At 27.7% G+C, this 21,970-nt stretch overlaps 2 protein-coding genes and 1 pseudogene across 3 annotated transcripts; 1 reads left to right on the forward strand and 2 right to left on the reverse strand.

The window, feature by feature from the left end:
• Positions 1 to 4,231: 4,231 nt before the first annotated feature.
• Positions 4,232 to 8,010, forward strand: LOC124838048 (uncharacterized). Of its 2 annotated transcripts, none has more exons than XM_047313556.2 (6): positions 4,232 to 4,432; positions 6,033 to 6,105; positions 6,235 to 6,328; positions 6,693 to 6,806; positions 6,881 to 6,935; positions 7,242 to 8,010. In XM_047313556.2, exons 1-6 carry the CDS (start codon positions 4,400 to 4,402, stop codon positions 7,701 to 7,703), a joined length of 831 nt encoding a protein of 276 aa, XP_047169512.1. In that variant the 5' UTR covers positions 4,232 to 4,399; the 3' UTR covers positions 7,704 to 8,010. The 2 variants fall into 2 exon arrangements, with proteins under 2 accessions (XP_047169512.1, XP_087950877.1); XM_088094751.1 differs by having other exon boundaries at positions 4,233 to 4,432; positions 6,017 to 6,105.
• Positions 8,011 to 9,521: 1,511 nt separating this feature from the next.
• Positions 9,522 to 11,078, reverse strand: LOC124838068 (uncharacterized; annotated as a pseudogene).
• A 5,034-nt stretch (positions 11,079 to 16,112) lies between these two features.
• Positions 16,113 to 20,850, reverse strand: LOC124838016 (uncharacterized). The gene is made up of 6 exons (XM_047313521.2): positions 20,787 to 20,850; positions 20,239 to 20,607; positions 19,634 to 19,756; positions 17,662 to 18,095; positions 16,838 to 17,579; positions 16,113 to 16,524 (listed from the first exon to the last, which is right to left on the reverse strand). The coding sequence occupies exons 1-5, from the start codon at positions 20,848 to 20,850 to the stop codon at positions 16,890 to 16,892; spliced, it is 1,680 nt and encodes a 559-aa protein (XP_047169477.2). The 3' UTR covers positions 16,113 to 16,524; positions 16,838 to 16,889.
• Between the last annotated feature and the right edge of the window lie 1,120 nt (positions 20,851 to 21,970).

Below are 21,970 nucleotides of genomic sequence, written 5' to 3' on the forward strand. Positions count from 1 at the left end.
TTGAGCATTGAAAGGAAGAATGATCACATTTATGTTTTTATTGACCTTGTTGTCATTCAAGGAGTTGGGAATAAAGGTGAAGAGGTCCAAAAGTACCTCTTAGATGCTTTTGTAAACAGAGAAAAACAAGTGTACTTAGCACCTTATTTACAACAATAAGTATACAATTTTTATTAATAAAATTCTATTTATGTAAATGTTATTTAACACTATTATTGCTTGAATCTGCAGGGATCATTGACAATTGTTACTAATTCTTCCTCAACATTTTCTTGTAGTTCTTTTATGTTTATTGCACAAAAAACCTTGTACTTTGGCAATTAAAAGTACACTAATATCGTAAGTTTTTTAATAATTTATTTGTTGTGTACACATGACTAATTTTACTAAGTTCCTTAAGACTCATTTTAATGTACATTTAACTTTATAGAGTGGTTGAGGCATATTCAAGGTTGTAGGAAACACATATCGTCTCTAAAAAGAAGTTGTAGTTCATTGCACCAACTGTAAGTAGTTAATCTTTCAAACTATAAATACAACTACAAATTTTTTGATACTTTATAAATTTAACTTGTAGTGCTCACGTCAACCGGGAAACTTTGAGTGCGGATATTATATCATGAGGCACATGTAGAAAATTGTATCTGCAAATGTTGTTGACTCGTGAAATTTGGTAATGTGAACATTTTATAACTAAGATCTTGAGTCATTAATATTATAACTTCACTCAAACTATTCATTGTGTAGATATTTGATAACACGTCTCCAATGGAGCAACATGTCATAAAAGATGTTCGGGAGCAGTGAGCTGTATTTTTTTTAACCATTTGTAAATGATTAGATGTTTCAATATTACATTTTGAGTTTATGAACTATTTTATGTGTAACTGTCTTAAGTATGTTATGTAAATATATTTAGGAACTTTGATAGGTAAATATTACATTTTTATGTGTTAATAGAAACAATATTGATTATTTTACTCGTTATTGATTATTTAAACTGTATTTCGGGATTGAATTTTATGCAGATCTAGATATGGATAGTAGCACATACAAATCAAATATATTTTTTTAAAAAGTCACTTTTTACACCAGTTAAAGCCACATTATGTATAAAAAGTATTGTTTTTTTACACCGGTTAAAACATGAGGTATAAAAGTGACTTTCTTTTATACTTGTTCTGATACTAGCATGTATAAAGTGAGTTTTTTTTACAAAAGAGGCACTTTTTTTATACCTGATCCAAGAATAACAGGTGTAAATATCAAAATTTTATACCTGTTGCAGACATAACCGGTGTAAAAAGTAAACTTTTTATATCGATTTTAAAATCGATGTAAAAAAACGAAAACTTTCTATACCTCTACATCTATACATACTCGAAAGCTGGTATAAAAAGTATTTTTAACAAATATAAAAAACCTTTTTTGACAGTGTATGTCCAAATTTTATGAAGTTATTTTAATTTGGAAAGGGAGGAGGTTGATACCACTCTCAAATCAAAACCTTAAAATAATGACTTTATAAGTATTTAATATTTCATTTTCTTGAAATGATGTATTAGTTTAGTCACATAAAAAAATGACATCATTCTCAACTTAACACTTTTAGATAATATAGTTATGGGTTTTTATCTTTATATAATGTTAAATTTTCTCATTTATATTAAATGTAGGATTAAAATTCATACTTAGATTCTAACACATTATTTTATTTATATAACAAATTAGAAAATGCATAAATTTGTAAATAACATTGTAGGCTAACATTCTCTTTAAGCAGGAAAGTCTTTTATTTTTTTTTATTAATGGCAAAGAATTATAGGAAAAAATGCAACAATTTACATTTTAGAATTTCGTGCCTATAATAATGAAAATTAAATCAGGATTATTTTAAATTTATTTTATAAAGTATATTATTTAATTTTAATAAATATTAAAACACTAAATTAAATATAATAAAAAATATAACTGAAATGTATATGAGAAAAAAACTAAGATATTTTTATATTTTCTCTTGTCATTTTCATATTGTTCTCTTCTTAGTCTATTAAAACACAAATTCATGGTTTCTTCTTAATTTCCACTTAAGAATAATACAAACTCCTTTTTTTTTTCTACTTATGTTTCGCTACCTATTTTGTTCAATATCTTAAGAAAATTTTTGTTTCACTCTGACCAATTTGTGTGTTTTTTTTTTTTTAAATATTTTGTATGAAAACTCTTCGTAGAGCGTAAAATGAAATCTCAACTATTGTAATTTTGATAACCAATTTTTACAATATACTTTATGTCTCAAAATTTTAATTTTGATTCAATGAATTAAAGAATATAGTTATAAATTTTTTTTATAATATTTATATTATATCACGTATATATATTTGTTGTATTAGTGATAATGATTATATATATATATATATATATATATATATATATATATATATATATATATATATATATATATATATATATATATATATATATATATATATATATTATTTTATCTTTTTTTTAAAATCGTTGATTAATATATACTATTATATGTCACATTTTTTATACAAACTTTATCAATTTAACAAAAAGTAATTGCGTTTTATTTTTAACTAAGAATAGTTATATTTAAAATAATACTTTATCTTTAATTAGGAGTATTAGTGAAGAGTTCTTGCAGTCCAACTAATATTAATGGATTAATTAAGAGGGACCCGGATCTAAAAAGTATTTTGCTTTTATTAAGGAATAAATATTTAACAATTAATGACTAAATACTTAAATAATACTTAAGCTTTAAGTCAAAATTCGTTTAAATAATACTCGGAACTTATAACTATACTCTACACATTTAAACTGGTACAGTTGATTGAAAACTAAAAATAAATATAAACTAAAATATAAAAAATCATAGAATAGATATTCTTTCTTTCTCTAATTCTAGTCTATTAAATATTAAAATATTATTGCACTGTTTTTAAAAAAGTGAGAAATTAATAAACTCATATTTAAAAGATAGCTTTTAACTGAATTTCTATCAACCAAAATTATCGTTGAATAACTTGATTCAAGATAATACATTACAGAAATAAAATAAAAAATACCATTTAATATTCGCTTCTTATATTTTGATGCGTTTCTTCCCTTGTTGTATTTTAGTTAATCTCAAAACATAAACTATATATACCACGAACAACCAATCAGAATATACAAAGAATAGCATATTTTCTTTTCAGTTTTCTAAATACAACAATTAGATTTTTAATATTTTCCCTTTTAATTATTTATTATATTTTATTTTCATTCTCAAAGTAACTTTTAGAATTAGACATTTATCATTTTTTAAAATTTTTTCTTTTATGGTATCTGCTATTCAGTTAAACTACCACCAAATAGAATTTGCCTCATCTATTTGATATCTTGTATTTTTAAAATAAGGTAAAATATTATTTAGAAAAAACTTTAAAAATAAAGTTACATTTTTAAAATGAACAAAAAAATGTATGAAATCTAACCAGATAATTATATGTTAACGAGAAAAAATATAAACAGAAGATAAAATCAGCTTTATTATTTAATATAAGCACTGAAATCTATTTTTATATTATAATTTAAAAACAATTTCACTTTATTAAAATAGGAATACGGATTTATGAGATAAAAACCAATTCATTCAACTGAGATCGTGAATCAAAATACAAAAATATCTAACATAAAAAATACATGTAAAGGGTACTAAATATTTTTTCAATATAAATTATATTATCCAATGTTGATTATTTTTTCCATCATTTAATTCTTATTCAATTTTTTTCTATCCATTAATAAACAGCTTAATTGAAATTTTCAAATTTTAAAAACACAATAATTTTTTTTTCAAGATTTAATTAAGTCCATCAATTCTAACACTACTACTAATTGAATTAATTGATAATTTATAAAAGATATTAAAATTCAATTTAGGAAAAAGAAGGAAGTAATAAATTTTAAAAAAACTCAACAGAAACGCCCTGTATAAGAAAAAAAAACTTGAAAATATATATTTTTAAAATAAAATAAAAAATATATTATATTAAAAAAATGTTAAGATAAGTATTCTAATTTAAATCTTTGGAAAATTAGGTTAAATTTGAGATTAGAAGAAAATAAAATTAGTGTTTTAGAATATGAATGAATGGTGAATGTGAAAAGTTTGAAACAGTGTGAACCGTAGAGTACTCCTAAATTAGCGCTTCGTGGAAGGGGGAAACGCTCCAAACCCAAACACACGACAAAACAAAAATAAAAATATAGTTGTTTTCCCACTTTGTTTCTTCGTCTTCTTCAACATTAATCTTGTTTTCTTCCCTTTTATAAAAAGTAAAGTGGGGTTTGGTCGTCTTCTCCAACCGTTTTTTCTATTCACAGCATGAGGAAAAAACTGGATACTCGTTTCCCTGCGGTAAGTTCTCTCTCTCACTTTGTTTCTTCATGTTGAAAAGATTGTTCTGTGTTGTTTTCATTCTATATTTACTATTTTTATTTTGTCATTGGGCTCGTTTTGTTTTCTTGTGTAAAATGGTGTTTTGGGTGACATAGGAGATGGGTTTCTCTTGGTTTTGGATGTTCTGTGGTTCATGTTTTGACGGGCCGAATGCTCTGTATTAACACTCAGGCTTTAGAATTGTTTGGCCTTGAATTGTTGTTATGTTAATGAATTATTTTTTAAAGTGAATGTTTTGCTGGTGAATATTGTTTTAGGATTTGTGCCCATTGGACGTTAGTTATTTTGGATGGTATAAGTTTTCTTTCCCAAAGACAAAGAAACACAACCACCCATCTTGCACATTTGTTCTTTCTACCATTTTTTTTCTATCTGAAAGTCTTGATTCCGGGAAATCTTAAGGAATACAAACATAGTTGTAGTTCTGTTGAACAAATTATTTGCTGTTTTTTATGTAGTGCAATGTATTCAATGAGGTAGAAAAAATTGTTTTGAAGGAGTGATTGGTGCACATCTTAATTCTTCTTTATTATGGCTGTCTTAACTGAGGTTTCTTGGTGTAATTTCTTTTTCGTTTTATTGTCTACCTACTTTGGACATGGGTGTTGCCCACGTGCTTTGATTTGGTTGTGGAATATCATTTATCGATTTTAGGATGTAAACCTTTATCTTTATTTTGGCACTGCTTTATGTCATATTTTGTGTATTGGAAACTAGGACAGAATGTTATTTGTAGTATTTATTCCCCTTCTAACCTTTTTCCAAATTTGGTATTACATGTCTATTTAAAAGAATTCCCTGAATTTGGTACCCCTCAAGCAATGGTATTTTTTTGAAGGGATTGTTTATTCCTTTGTAAAAGCCACTGCTTTCCAAGTATTTTCTATACTATAATTTTTGAGGATTGCATATCACATATCAATATCATACATTCTTAAACAGAGTCCAACATTGCCATCAGTTACAACAGAAGTCTTTTCCTGCTAGTTGTGGTGGAATATGAATCAAACGAAGCTTCAATCTCCTATTATAAGTCATGTCCATATGCTAATAAAATCATTTAAATATAAACATAGATTTTCTTGATCACTCCCTTTTTCTCACTATGGGACTACCCTCCATCTTATGTACTTTTTTTATCTGGATTCTATAGCTTTTCTCCCACACGCCTAAACCTTCTTCATGTGGGAGATAGACTCGTTGGTGTTTTGTGGCCCACCATGTTTTCTTACACTACTGTTGACCCCCTTGTACGTATTTTTGATTGATCAATTATGTACAATACTTGCTTAACTTTTGAACTCTTACTCTTTACTTCTTTTAGAAGGGTAGTGGTGGAATTTGAGCATTGGTTACTGTTGGTGGGGTAGGACAACCACAGTTTTTTCCCCATTAGGCAACTTATTTATTTAGTTTCTTTTAGTTGAAAATTTTGCTCTTCATTCGTTGAGGTGGAATTTCCTTATTTGAATTAACTGAATGCTCTTCTATCTTCCAGGATTTGGTTTTAGTCATTTCAGTAATAATTGTGTTATCTTATAGAATTGGTATTTGACAGGCCAGGATTAAGAAAATTATGCAAGCTGATGAGGATGTAGGGAAGATTGCAATGGCTGTGCCTCTTTTAGTTTGTAAGTAATTTTTCATGCATATTCTATTTTTCCTTTTGTCTTCCTCAAACATGATTTACTTTTGGGCTTTTGGGAGTTTGTGATATGAATAGTCTCTGATTTGTGATGATTCATGTTTATGCGTTGCAGCTAAAGCACTTGAGCTATTTCTACAAGATTTGTGTGATCGAACATATGAGATAACTCTGAGGAGGGGAGCTAAGACTATGAATGCTTTTCATTTGTAAGTGAAATTCCTATTTTTTATAGTTTCAAATTCGTCTTTTTCAAGTCTGTACAAAGTGGTTACAACTTTTACAAATCCTGCACGTTTCTTTGGTTTTGGAAATATGGTTATGAGAACATCACATCAGGTCTAAATTTCTAATGATAATATGCTCAGTCTCATTTTAATGTCTTAGGATTCTTCTACAGATTTAATATTTCATTGTGAGTGACATTAAATTCCCTGTTCTGCCTAACATGATTAAACATATTAATGACATCCATGGAAGAAAATGTTAAGGTGGTCTTGCTTTTGGAACACATGCTTTTTACCTTCTCTTTCTGGTTTCTAAAAGGTTTACTTCCATCCTTTGCATTTGCAGAAAACAGTGTGTGCAGACTTTTAACGTCTTTGACTTTCTGAAAGATATTGTCAGCAAGGTTCCTGATTTAGGCGGTTCTGTAGCAAATTGCGATGACCATACTGTCAAGAGGAGGTTTGTGCTTTGGTTAATACTATTGTTAGCGGGAACTAGTTTCAGTATGCTGAGTTATGTCTATTTTATATTAGGAAAGTTGCTGAAGATGATAATGATAGCCACCAGGAGCCCAAGAGAAATAACAAGGTTTTTCAACTGTATTCTATTAACTTCAGAAGTTAGCATAATTTTTCTTGTGATTACACCTTTTGCCGACTAATTATCACCCACACTGAACTTTTTTTCTGGTTACAAAAGAATTTACTATAGTCATTAGGAAACTTCACTAAGTGGCTGGCTAATGAATTCAACTACATATAGTCTTTAAAACTTTATGAAAGTTTTTGGTGAAAAGTGTTGTTGTAATTGAGCAAACAATAGAATAGCACCTAATCTGGAAATTATAGCTAAATGTTATCTGAATAATGATTTTTTTTTTCATGATTTGAATAGGCGGAGCAGGGACAAACCAGTGGCAGAGGAAGGGGTAGGGGCAGAGGAAGGGGTCGTGGCCGTGGAAATAGAAATGTAGATCAAGAGATGAATTCACAAGCCAAGTGTGCAGAAGATTCTGATGCATTGAAGCAAAATGAAAAGCAGACTCAAAGCAATGAAAGCATGGAAAACGCGTCATCACCTGAAGAAGTTAAGCAGACTTTTCCAGTTAGCAAGCCGGCTCAGGTGTCCATTCGAAATTTTGACTTAAACATGGACCCAGATGAGAATATGGAATCGTTAACATCACCAACTGCTGTTCCAACTAGTTCATCAGCAAAATCAGAAGAGAAACATCATGAGGAATATCCTGGATGGTCCTTGTCTGATATGGAAAAAATGACCATTGATCCCATTCAACTAGCTAACATAAATGGAAGGATTGATGAAGATGAAGAGGATTATGATGAAGAAATGTAAATACACCTGTGTTGGTTTAATGATGACTTCTCATATAGGCCAGTGACTAGAAACTTCTAATGGATAACTAGAGTAGACTTTTTAGGAGCAGTGTTAGACAGATCCTTAGTAGTTAGCAAGATTAGGAGGGATGATAGGCCATTATTCATTAATTGATTAATCTCCTAAGAATCTTTTGTTTTAGGCCAAAAGTGGATACATAGAGTGTTGAAATTAGAAATAGTCAAGGTATTGTAATTTGAGAAATTTTACATGAAGATTTTGGGTGAAGTGCGGCTTAAAATTTCAACAAGTGTTTTATCTGTTATGATTTTGTTCTTTCTTAATCAGATTCGTATCAAGCTTCTCATCGTTTCACATGCTTGTTCTTCATGTTTTTGAGAGAGCATATCTTTGGAACAAACTCACTTCCCTCCTTGCAGAATGATTTGCATCATGGGTGTGCTTTTTGATTTTATTTTGTAAATCCTACCAAATTGTTTTCCATATATAGTAACAATAAGATGAATATAAAATCAGATGTATTTTCCCTTCAATAGTCTCGTAAAAGAAAAATATAAAATATATTTTAGTACTTTTTTTAAAAGGTTTTGTTACATTTTCTTTAATACAATTATGGTTGATGCTCTTAAAAAAATTCCAAATCGGGTTTGAACCCATTGATAATAAAAAAAAGACACGCATAGTGGCAATTTCAGTGATTTATAAGTAATGTGGTTGTTCTATAATTTGTGTTAAAAAGGTGAATAAACTCAAACAACCATAAAAATAAATTTGTGTCTCTTGTTCATTCTAAGACATGCGTGTTTTGCAGAGTCACAATTTGAAGGGAAGTTTATGATAGAGTTGAATCTCCAATTTTGTAGCGAATAAACCGGCTGAGGTAACATCTTTAATAATCACAAATATAGACATTCATAAAAAAACCTCATAACTTACTGAATCAAATATTAATTAATAAAATTTTACCTTATACAACACAATATTTTATTTACAACATACATACAAATGTTTATCATATAATATGTTTATCATATAATTTATCTAACCTATAGACTTATGTGATAAATTTTATAAACTCAACTCACCAAGTTAAAAAGAAAAAAACAGTTTTATCCTTTCAGAAGGATGTTAGTCCATAAGAAATTAAAAAAGAAAGTTTAGTTAAAAAAATCATAAAATTAATTATCAGTAATCAGATGCACTTAATTTTATATGGTTATTTAATTAACTTTTTTAAACTAAACACATCCTCTTATGTTTTCAAAAAGTTGTTAAAATATGTTGTTAAAATATCATCATCCTTTCTTTTCTATTGATATTCTTCTTCAATACTTTACTGACATGAATTTTTCCACTATCATTAAATGTATTCTCTTTTTTCTTTTCTTATTTTAAAAAAAGGAAACCAAAAAACTTTCGTATAGATGAATTAACAACTCCTACAAATTAACTTGTATATACAAATTAACTTGTATATACATGGATTTTAGTTTATAAAAAGTCATTTTTTTCATATTTGTTTTCTTTAAAGTACTTGTCTAGTGACAAAGCTTTGTTGGGATAAAGGGAGCATGTCTTACAATTACAAATGGTAACATAAGAGACGAGTCTTTCATTCTCAATTAGCATTAAGATCAAATCAATAATGTAAATTTCCTTTATTTGGCAACCACAAACATGATGTAGAAAGAAAATAATATGTACTTATATATTGAATAAAATAAAATCTATAAAAGTTACGTGGTTGTATAAAATATGTAAAAGATGTATATAATTATAAAAAATAAAATAAAATTAGAAAAAAAAGACTAATTTTTAAGGTTTCAAAAAAGAACGATAGCCATATAAAGCATCATCATGTTGATTCTCTGGCCAAATCAAGTCACCCAAAACTTCTTCATTTTCAGGTTTTCTCTGGTAGGAAATTTCTGTGGCATTTCTCATATTCAACTCCCCTTGCATGGAAAAATCATCTTGTTCTTGCGAAACCTTTGGTGGATAAAAGATAGACTCCAAATACCCATTGCTACGTGGAGAGCGTGGCACATAATACTGGTTAGTCTCAGCCTGAGAATTCTCTCTCATTATCATTGACTCTTCAAATGTTAAGTCATGACATGATGGCAATGGAGGCAACTCTGATGTAGAAGAAAGGCCATCTAAACATGCATAGTCATCATTCGCGAAATCTCCCTGTAACGCATCACTGCATTTATCAGTTATTAAAACTTGTTATTTTGAGATGAAGGAGAGTGACTCTAATGCAAGAAGGCAACAATCATAAAAATATTGAAATGTTACAACTTACAAATCTGCTTCAGATAGTTGTAGTTCCTCAGGTACCTCAGACAGTTGCATTTCTTGAGGTATGCCAGACGGTTCCATGTTTTCACGTACCATAGAAATTGCTTGTACACACAGTGGTTCATTTGGAGCGTTACTATAATTGTTGAACACCACATGTGGTACATAAGATGATGATGTACCTTGTCGTTGTAGTTCTTCAGGCACCTCAGACAGTTGCATTCCTTGAGGTATGCCAGACGGTTTCATGTTTCCACGTACCATAGAATTTGGTTGCAGTGGTTGATTTGGAGTGTCACTGGAATTGTTGAACACCAGATATGGTACATAAGATGATCTACCTGCTTCAGGTAGTTGTAGTTGCCGAGGTATTTCAGACGGTTGCATTTCTTGAGGTGGTTTCATGTTTTCACGTACCATAGAAACTGGTTGTACAGGGAGTGGTTGATTTTGAGTGTTAAGGAAATTATTTAACATGGCATGTTGAGATGATGTCCCTACTACTTCGTCACGATGAGTGTAGGTAGCTAGAGTAGTGTTTGGGTTGTGGGCATCAAGCACAGGTTTTATGCCATCTGGGTGGAGTTCTAAGCTAACTCGTTTCTTTTTCTTCAGTCTAGTGTTCCAAAAGTTCTTGATTTCATTGTCTGTTCGTCCAGGCAACTAAACCAACACATGGAAGAACATAACATGTAAGTAACTCGATCAAGAAAAAAGTGCTTTTGAAAGAAAATATGTGAAGTAAAAGAACATTCAAACCTCCTGTGCCATTTTAGCCCATTTATTTCCCATCACCGCATGTAACTGAATGACTTTGCTTTGTTCTTCTTTGCTGAATGCACCTCTCCTTAGATCTGGTCTTAGATGATTTGTCCACCTTAAACGACAACTTTTCCCACAACGAAGTAGTCCAGTGTTTTGCTGCACTATGTTCCAATTTCCTGGTCCGTGTTTTGTCACATATTCTGCCAGTATTGCATCTTCTTCTGCGGTCCATGGCCCTTTCCTTAGATTATTTTCCTGTGACTGATTATCATTACTTTGATCCTGATTTGAGAACGAAGACATGCTTGCTATGAAATAGAGAAATCAAAGTTAGTAAATAATATAATATGGTAAAATAGAAATCACCATTAGGGGTTTTGTTACCAAAATAGGCAAAATATATTACCATAATACGAAAATTCAATTCAAATTACGAAAATGGAAAAGTCGTAGGCCCCAAACGACTTCAAATGAAGAAGTCGTGCCCCCTGCACGACTTCACATTGTTCATTTGTTCAGTGTTAAAGTCATGCATCCAAAAACGACTTTAGAGCATGGTAATCGATTACAAAGTCATTTTTTTTATAGAAAATTAAAGTTGTGTGGGGGTTAACGACATCTCTTATTGAAGTCGTGCACCCCTCCCATTCTTATTTTTTATATTTTTTAAATTTTTTATTAATTAAAATCATTTATAATTTGTAAATAATATTTTTAAATGTATTTAATATAATTAAAATTATATCTAATTAATAATTAAATTTTTTAATATTATTAAATAAATAAATTTTATAATTTTAATTATTTTTGTAATTAAATTAATTTTTTTATAAAATGATTTTAATTAAATAATTTATAACTATAATTGTTGTAATTATGTAATTAAAAATTAAAAAAAGAATTATGTAATTAAATTTATTATAATGAAATATAAATAAATTTGTTATAACAAAAACTCATTCTAAATTAAATTTAAGTAAAAATTTATTACAAGTCAATTTATTATAATGAGATATAAGTAATTTTTTTTAATATAATAAATTTAATTAAATTAATTAGGGTTAAATATGTTTTTAATTCTAAACTATAAGGAATTTGTTTTTATAAAAAATTAATTTAATTATAAAAATAATTAAAACCATAAAATATATTTATTTAAAATGTTTTATATACATTTAAATATATTATATAAAACTTATAAATCTTTTTAAATAATAAAAAATTAAAGAAATAAAAGTGTGAAGGGGTGCACGACTTTAAGTAAAGAAGTCGTCAACCCCAAACGTTTTCAACTTTTAAAATTTTTTATTATTTTAAATAGTTTATAATAATTTTTTTATTAATTAATTATAATTTAAAGAAAAGTATAATATGATAATTAAAATTCATAAAATTAAATTATAATGAAATATAATTTTTAAATATTAATTAGATATAATTTATATTATTTTAAATATATTTAAAAATATTATTTATTAATTATAAATCATTTTAATTAATAAAAAAATTAAAAATTAAAAAAGGTAAAAGTGTGTGGGGGTGCACGACTTCTCATATTAAAGTCGTCATCCCCCGGTACAACTTTAATACTTTTATTATTTTTAAGGAAAAAAAGACGTGGTAATCGATTACAGTGTTTGGTAATCGATTACCATGTTCTAAAGTCGTTTTTGGGGTGCACGACTTCAATACTGGTCAAATGAACAGTGTGAAGTTGTGCCCTCTGCACGACTTCTTCATTAAAAATCGTTTGGACCCCTCACAACTTCTCTTTGACCCAAAATTTGTCTATTTTCGTAATATTCCAGACAAATTTGCCTAGTTTCGTGCAAAAGTCCACCATTAGGTTCATACTTGCTAATAGGATCATTATTAAATTCGTAATGCTATATATATATATATATATATATATATATATATATATATATATTCTTTCGTTTTGATTATAAGTAGTAATTTGTATCTCCACATACAACATTATATTTTATTTAACAAATATATGAAACTATGAGTCTAATAAATATCTAGTTTTAGAGAAGAAGAAAAAGATAACTAAGAGAAACAGTCATGCATTATAAGAAAAATTTAAGAGATTTGATGAGAAAAATACCTTTCTCTTCACCAAGCAGTTCAACCTATATGATTAATCACTGATACTAGTTTTTGATACGGTTTGAATCCTGCAGTTATGAACTGTCAAAAAAAATTGTTCTGTACATTCCCAAAACTCTCAAGCATTTAAATCATGACACAGCAATTAATCTGCAAGAACTACATTTGCATGGTTTTGCATGATGTAACTTTGAATCAAATTTATGCGTGTAACAATAGAACTAGCATAACTAATTCTCTATTCTTTAGAGTAAGACGTAAATCTTATGAAAAGTTTCAAAACAAATATGGATAGAATGGACTTATAAACCAAAAACAAATGAAGTTAATAAGAAAAAACCTAACAATTAATTATTTACCTCTAAGCAAGTAGGAGAAAGGTTGCTACCATTATTGAAGTCATAATGGAAATCATCATAGATCAGTTTTTACTCTTGAGATGTTGTGTGGAGAACTAGTAAACTGAGTAATTATTAATTGTGAGGGAGATGACTGTATTTAAATGAGTAAAACCATCGTATATCTTCTCTTATTATCATGATAATAACTGCTATCAGTATCTTCAATCAGTTTTAATATCAATATTAATATTATATTAATATAACAAAGATAATGAAATTTAAGTATAACAATATAAAAATTTTAAATGGTAAACTCGTTATATTTTAAATGATCTAATATACAATATATAAAAACTTTTATCTCTTTTTCAAAAAAATTAAAGAAAATTATAAGACCTAAATTTTTTATGTAGTGGGTTAGTTCATTAAGATTTATTAATAAAATATTCTCAAGAGAATATTCAAATCCTTTTGTGGTTAAGATTTTTTAAATTCAAATGGAGACCAAGATAAATTATATATATATATATATATATATATATATATATATATATATATATATATATATATAAATAGATTAATTAGAGTGAAAAAGATATAGGGAAAATTTATACTAATAATAATGATTATGTACTAAAATTAATGAGTGAGAGACCACGAGGTTTCAGTATCTATAAAATATTTACACAAAAAAAGGATAATTATATGTATAGAAAAGGTCATGTGGCAATTAAAAAATTAAAAGAAATATTCCTATTTATCTTTTTTTTTATTTAGTCAGTATAAGAAAGGTTGAAAAGTAAAAGCTAAATTAAACGAAAAAAAAAATTAAGGACACATTATTTTATATTTTTTAGAAAAAATAGTTATATTTAAAGATAATTTTGAAAAAAAAAAAAAAATATATATATATATATATATATATATATATATATATATATATATATATATATATACTAGTAGTTTTAATCATTTAAAAATATTGATATTCACAATTTTTATTAAATATTATTATTTTTTCCTATGTTAGTCCCAAATAAATTTTACTAATATTTATTTGTGCAACAAACGAGAGTAATGTATTTATTGATATACTAAAACTATTTCAATATCATGTTTATGTATTCCTAATAATTATACAAAATTTAAATTATATAAGTATTTATATTTATTATTATGCATTTTTAAAATATTAATTACATTGATAGTAATTTATAGAATCGTTAATGAAAAATATATTTCAAGAAAACATGAATCATATTATAATTTTAAAAAAAATTAAAGTATTAGTTATTAATTCCATATCACTGTAACGTGCTGATAGAAAAAAATATTACCTAATTATTTGATGAATTTTGAAATAATATAGCATAAAAGTAAAGGATAAAAATATGTAACAATATAATTAGTATTATCAAAATGAGTTGTAAAAGAGATGAAAAATAATAAAAAATAAACATTAATAAGTATTTTATTTAAAAAGTATAATTATTCACAATATGATTTATCAAAAAAATGTGAAAACTAAAAGAGAATGTATTAAAGAACGAAAAAGATAAATAATTCTTAAAGTTATTATTTAAAAAAAAACTCACAAAATATATTAAAGTTATAAATTATATATTGATTTAAACTTCAATTATTTACTCTGATTAGTTATAATTTGTGATTTGGAGATATTATTATTTCACAATCTTCTAAATCCACTTGGCAAGACTTTTGGGTCAAAGATTTCACGAACATTTGAAGTGCATTAATTTCAATAATAGTTCAACCAAAACAAATATATATCTTATAAATATGAAATTTCTTAAACTTATGTCAATTGTAATGGTGATCCATTCTCAATATTAACATTCTCCTTAAATTTATAAAAAATATATTTTTCTTTCAAAGTGAAAATAACACAAATTCTTTTGATAAATTAAAAAAACAATTTGCTTTATCAATTAAAGGATGACTAAAAAATCATCTCACTCTTTTGTCCATAAATATAATATACTTAATGTTAAGATAATAAAAGTATATTTTTTCAATTACCAAAAAAGATAAAAAAATCATAGATAATATCCTACAACGTATAAAAATAAAAACACTAAATATATAATAATAATAATAATAATAATAATAATAATAATAATAATAATAATAAAATAGTAGAAGGAGTGACAATCATAATTTATTAAAAAAAATTGTAGAAAAGTTTTTAGAAAAAGAAACAGTTTGAGAAACTACGTTATATTTCGAAACCAATTACTTGTGGCGAACATCCATAATGTTTAATTAAAAACAGTTTCTTTTTAATTAAATATGCAAAATTAATGTAATATGTATTCCTATTCACAATAGTAATTCAAGATTAGATAATTCTTTTAAAAAAACTATTTGAAAATTTTTTGGGTACCTAACAAGATTTGACATTGTTACTATATATATCTCTATTTACAATGAAATATCAATAATCACATAATTCTTAATAAAAAAATTGTTTATTAATTAATATTTTTAATTTTGAAATTTAAATATTTTTTGAGATTTTTAATTAAAAAAAAGTTATAATTATCAAACAGATACAATATTTCACGTGGCAATTTATAATCTTTAATATTTTAGATAAGGTTTTAATTATAAAACGAATCAAGTTCCAACACGATAATAAATGATTTTTAAGTTTAATATAGATATGAAATATCCTTAAGACATAATAATTAATTGTTTTAAATATTTTATATGAATAAAAATTTAATTATGAAATCCGAGACCCATCATAACTAACATTTTTTAACATTATTAATGAGTTTTATCTGAAAATATGGGGGCCAAATAATAAAAATGGGTATGAAGATTGAAATAAGGATTGTGAAAATTAAAAGAAAGGTTCACCGCAAAACTGTTTTAAAAAAACAAAGAAAATAAAATTGAGTACAATAAGTAAAGACGCAGGATACAAACAGTAAAACTAACAAGGGGTGGGCTACAACGCATTAAGGTAGAGGTGCAGCAAATGAGACCGCAGTCCAGCCCAATAACAATGTAAACAAACAGGGGTGCGGGGAAAGTAATAATAGGAGTGTGAATTTACAAGCAAAATGGCCCAACAACACACAATACAACCAACAGATATTATAATGGGGGTGCATAAAATAAATGGAATCAGCCCAATAGCTAACATAAAAGGTAGAGGATGCAAAAATGGGAGTACACCAAGCAAGGAGTGGCCCAGGTTTGCCGAACTCCATCTCCTTCTTCTTCACTCACGAAGGTAGCCATTCCTCCTCCATTAAGGCCTCCATCTCCTATTTTTTCAGTAAAAAGATTTTCAACTACAATTTACTATTTTTTAATCTTTTTAAAATTTAATTATGTCAATGTTTTATTAGTGAATTTATTTTGTGGAGGTTTTAAACCTCCTTCCTTTATAATTTTTTAATTTAATAAAATATAGTTTTTATAATAAAAAACATAAAATTATAAATACATAAAATAATCAAAATTAATTTTATTAATAATTTAAGATAGAATATATTTGAAAACAATTATAATGTAAATATAAAAGTAAAATGCATTATACTTAAACACACATTTGAATTTACAACCAAATACACTTACCGAATGTTGTATCTGAAGGCTCCATGGAGAGGCACCATGTGCGTATTCGGATCTAAATACTGTCATCCAAATTCTCGGATCTATAATTGTCCTCTAAGAGAGTTGGATCTGAAGGTTTCTTGCAAACAAACTTTAATAATGGCTTCACAAACATATACAATGTGGTGGAGACAGGAACCATGGACTCTTTGGTACGATACCATCTAGACCAAATGAGTTCGTCGAATAAGCTAAATTGAAAGAGAGGAAACAAGAGTAATGGGAAAACCCCCATTGAAGTCACTACATAACAAACCCACTTCCTTGTGTCTTCAAATATCAGAAAACATGTCGCAATGAATGCCACAACCATAGCAGCAACAGAGATGATTAGCAAAGCAGGTCCAAAAGTCAAGCTGGGATGTAATGATATCACAAATTCACTTTCTGCAAATCTTGAAGAAGTAAAATTTGACAAGAAAGAGAGTATAGAAGCAGAAGAACTGAATAATGCTATTGCATTTGTGATGATGAAGACAACGAACCAATCATTTTTCTTGTCACCTGGAACCGTCACAGCAGCTGCAAACGCTACTGTAGCAACAAGTGTTGCCACAACCATTCCGGAGTTCGCTATTCCTTTGGCAGATTCTTTGATCTCATTAGATATCTTCTCGTGTTCATCATAAAATACATCGATTGGTCTCTTTCCCTTCTTGTTTCTCATACTCCTTAAGTCACTAGGAACCTTTTTTTCCACTTCCTATTTATCAACCAAAAGTGTCAAGATTTCTCCAACTGAGGTCTTACAATACTAAAGAATGAGGAAATAAATGAATTCTCACCTTGAACCATGCAAGCTCTTTTTGCATTTGAATGCTTGCTCTTAAACCTGATAATGCCTGGAATTGAAGTGGTAGATGCGCAGCCATGTGTAGAACGTTGTTTCCTTCACTGTCCACTGCTCCTATTATCTGCTTTCTCTTAAAATCTATAAACCTAAAGTAATCAAAATGTCGATATTGAACAATCAAGTGTCCTAGGTTCTGTCCATTATTGGAATCTTTTATGAATAGTCCAGGATTTAGAGAAAGAAGCAGTTTCACAACCACGTCGTGTCCTGATTTTATTGCATCAAACAACACTGCTGAGGGTTGAGTGATCAACTCCAAAATCTCTTCCTTTGGTAATGTCCTAATCTCAACCCATATCATCAAGAACAATCCCAGATCCGCTGATACTCCCTTGCCATTCTCGTCCACCTCCTCTGATTTCATGTCTTCATTGTTGCAAGACATGGTTTACACAAGAAGAAAGAAAAAAAAAACTTTCTTAATTATATGAAGCAACATTTTTTTTTATCTCAATTTAAGATATCTATAATTTACTCTTTACATACAAAAAGTGCAAGATATTTACTCACCGGTCCATAAATGTTTGTATTGTCATACTAACTTAACAAGCATGTAATCTAATACCTATGAAAAACTTAATTGCATTCTACTGAGTTAGCAATTAATTGCATTATATTGAATAAAAAAAAACTGAACTATTTATAATAAAATCTGAATTATACTATTTTATATTTTAGTTGTAGAAAATTAAACATTTTAAAGTTACAGTTAACTATTCGTTAGTTTAAAACTAATTAATTTTGTGAGTCTTTAACATTGTAGTTTAGTTTAATCACAACTAATTAAACCAAACTTTAGATGAAACTGATTTGGTTGAATTCCATCAATTTTTAGTTAGAGAATTCAGCCAATTTTTAGCAAGGGTCAGGTTAGTCGGATTTTGATTGGCTAAATTCCACCATTTTAGATCGAAACTTGTTTTAATGATTTGTGGTCGTCCTACCCGAGTTTCACTAATTTTCAACCAGTTATGTCGAATTCGACTCATTCTTTTCTTTAAGGTTTTTAAATAATTTAGTTTAGTTCAAACGAATTACTGTTTTGGTTTTGTACAATTTTTAACCATAATTAATTTTGTCCATCCTACATATATGTGTGTTTTAATTATTTATAATTGTTTTTTATTTTTTTAATTAAAAACTTAATTAGGATTAGTTGGTTAAACAATTATGAAAATATTTAAGATAACTAAATTTTAAATTGTATAGCTTGATTAAGATTAAGATTCAATGACGGAATACCGTGAACTAATCTTAATAAATTATTTAATCAATGCTTTTCTAATATGATTATAATATTTAAAAAAGTATTCTTAAAGAGGAGTTTTGAACTTTAATGTAAAAAAAGAAGTCATTTTTTTAACTTTTATCAAGAAATATTTGTTGAAAGATAAATCGTTATCAAATTATTAAGAGATTTTTACGAGAGAATTTATGTTCTTAAGTAGAGACAATTTTTTTTATTTACTTAGTTTTTTTTTTTGTTTATAAAGAACTTATACTATCAATCAAGTAGATAAGCATTATTTTTTAGTTTTTTAATTCAAAAATATCGATTGAAAACTAGTGCAATTTGGTTAAAGAATAATGCAATTTAAAACTATTGTAATTCAAAAACAGATTAAGATAAGTAGTTCAGTTCATTCTTTTGATTTAATTTTCAGGTCCATTTAAACAAATTAATTTTTGTTCAATACAAATTTTAAGTGGAGTTCATTTTGTCCACTCCTCCTAATAATATTATAGCAATGAATATTAATAATTATGGAATAATTGATCCTATATTTTTGTTTGCATAAATGCATAAATTTCTAAAATAAGAATTAAAACAATGAAATTGTTGTCAAAGAATATACAATAAAAAAGAAAGAGCAAAAAAACATTTTGTATGTGTGAAAGCTTACGTAGAATTTCTGAAGGTTTACGTGCCAGCATATGCAATGCTGTTAGGCTCTCTTCTGCCTCTTGATATCTTGCAATGGCCAATTCACGTCTATTTTTACTAAATAGTTTTGCCGCGGCCGTAACTGTAAAATGCACAAATTAAATAGCTGATGATAAACAACTCATGTACAAATATGACTATGAAATAGAGATTATGAGTCAACTTTTCTCTTTTACTTTTTGAACCCGTAGGTTGAACATCAATTCTCATTTATTACAACTGTCATTATGTGTTCTTATTTGTACGTAAAAAAAACTATTAACATCTTCTATGAACGAGTTTGTAGAGAGAACATATGAACAATTAATGTTCATCCCTTAGACAACTTTTCTAGATGGCACTGGTCTTAATATAAACTAAGAAACTAGAGTCTCTGTTAAGACATCCTATAGGAATTTCAATCACAATTATTACAACTATTTGTTATTTGAGCTATAGTCAATTAAAAATGGAATGATGTTTGATCATATCAGTTGAGTGGTTTGTATAACAAATAGTAAAAGACAAGCACTTTAAAAGAAAGGGATAAAAGACAGTAGATTAATTAGTAGAAGATGCACTTACAAAACATGTTGTTGCTAATACACATAAAGAAGAGTTTTTCAATATCCTCGAAAACCATTATATCCAGGGCTTCGTCAGGGCATAAATGTAGCACCATTTTTTGGTTGCCAGTTAAAACTGCCAAGTGAACTGGAAGCATCCCTTCAGAGTTTGATATTAACAGGTCTTCTGGTCTGTTAAGGTTAAGCAACAGCTTAACCAATTCTTCCACAAAAGTAGTGCTCTCTGCATTTGCTGCTACATGAAGAACTCTGTTGTCTTTTCCACTCAATGGAACACGTACAGCATCAGGATTATTTTCAACAATGGGTTGCGCTGAGAGCCAGTCATTTGTGCGTGCAAGCCAGTACAGCTTATAAGAATCTGTGCCTATACACACAAATTTTAAAGTGATTATACTTTTATGGTTAAAATTTAATTTTCTAACTTATTTATGAAATATGATTTTTATAATGTAAGATAATTTTCGTTTTCTCAAAACCTCAAGTGATGTCTGGAATGTTGTTCACCCCATGTGAAGACGGTAGTTTGAAGAATATATAACTTACCCGGACGTGGAGTCTGGTCAATGTTGGGAAGATCATCTGAAGCTGCTGCTACAGTGAGATCCATACTTTTCTAACCACAATGAAGCCAATTAGTTAGACCTTAAAATTCTCAGTATTATTGTGTTGTTTCCTTCTCCAGCCTCCTCAGCTTTATATTATTATCACTTCACTGTTTTTTTGTACAACAATATTTTCAAGGATAAAATAAGATAAGATTTTTATTATAATGACATTATTTTTTCAAATAGAAAATTGTTGAATAATATTTGAATAATTTAAATATTTAATTTATTTACTTATTAAGTTATATATATATATATATATATATATTAATACTTTAATTTTTAATTATTATTTTTATAGTAATATTTGAAAGATATATAAATACTTTGATTTTATTATTATAGAAAAATAATAGAGTTAATTTATTTTCATTGTATTTTGTGACATCCCAAAATATACAACATGCATATATAATAAAGACGTCAACGAGTTATAATAATAGAAAGCAGTTGAAAACATATAACTGAATATTAGAAATTGGAAAATGCTACTTGAACAACCATCTTTGACAACATTTAGACACGTGCACACGTGTCAAAATCTGAGTGGTTCAGTTGGAAAAATTAAATGAAAATGGACCACTCAGATTTTGACACGTGTGCGCGTGTCTAAATGTTGTCAAAAATGGTTGTTCAAGTATCATTTTCCTTAGAAATTACAATGATCCTTAGAATGCTATGAAGCTAAACTTGCGGTACTAAAGTCTTCCAAAATACCATAGGTTTTATAAATAATAGTTTTTTTTTTTCCGAAATGCATAAGTTAAAGTAAATAGATCCTAATGAAACTATTATTCAACGTCCTCTTCTTCCAAGGCTTGCTCCAAAGGCACCTCCTCGACATATGCTCCCATCCAAGTGGATGATCATCGCAAGAAGAAACATACGCAAACAACACAAACAAGCAAGGGTGAGCTAATTATATAAAAATCATACGATATGACAAGATGTGCATGCAAGAGTTAAATTTAATCAATCAAGATAAACACACATCCTAACATGTTATGTTCTAGACTTGACTCATCCAGACTTTAGAATGATAGTTGAGCTATGGCGGGTCTTGCACTCGTGGTAGCTTATGAAACTTGGGCTCCCCCACCCTGCCACACTCACGAGGTTAGC

The sequence above is a fragment of the Vigna umbellata genome, chromosome 1 (genome assembly GCF_029865625.1).
Source record: "Vigna umbellata cultivar VRB3 chromosome 1, Vumbellata_1.0, whole genome shotgun sequence".
Taxonomy (NCBI): domain Eukaryota; kingdom Viridiplantae; phylum Streptophyta; class Magnoliopsida; order Fabales; family Fabaceae; genus Vigna; species Vigna umbellata.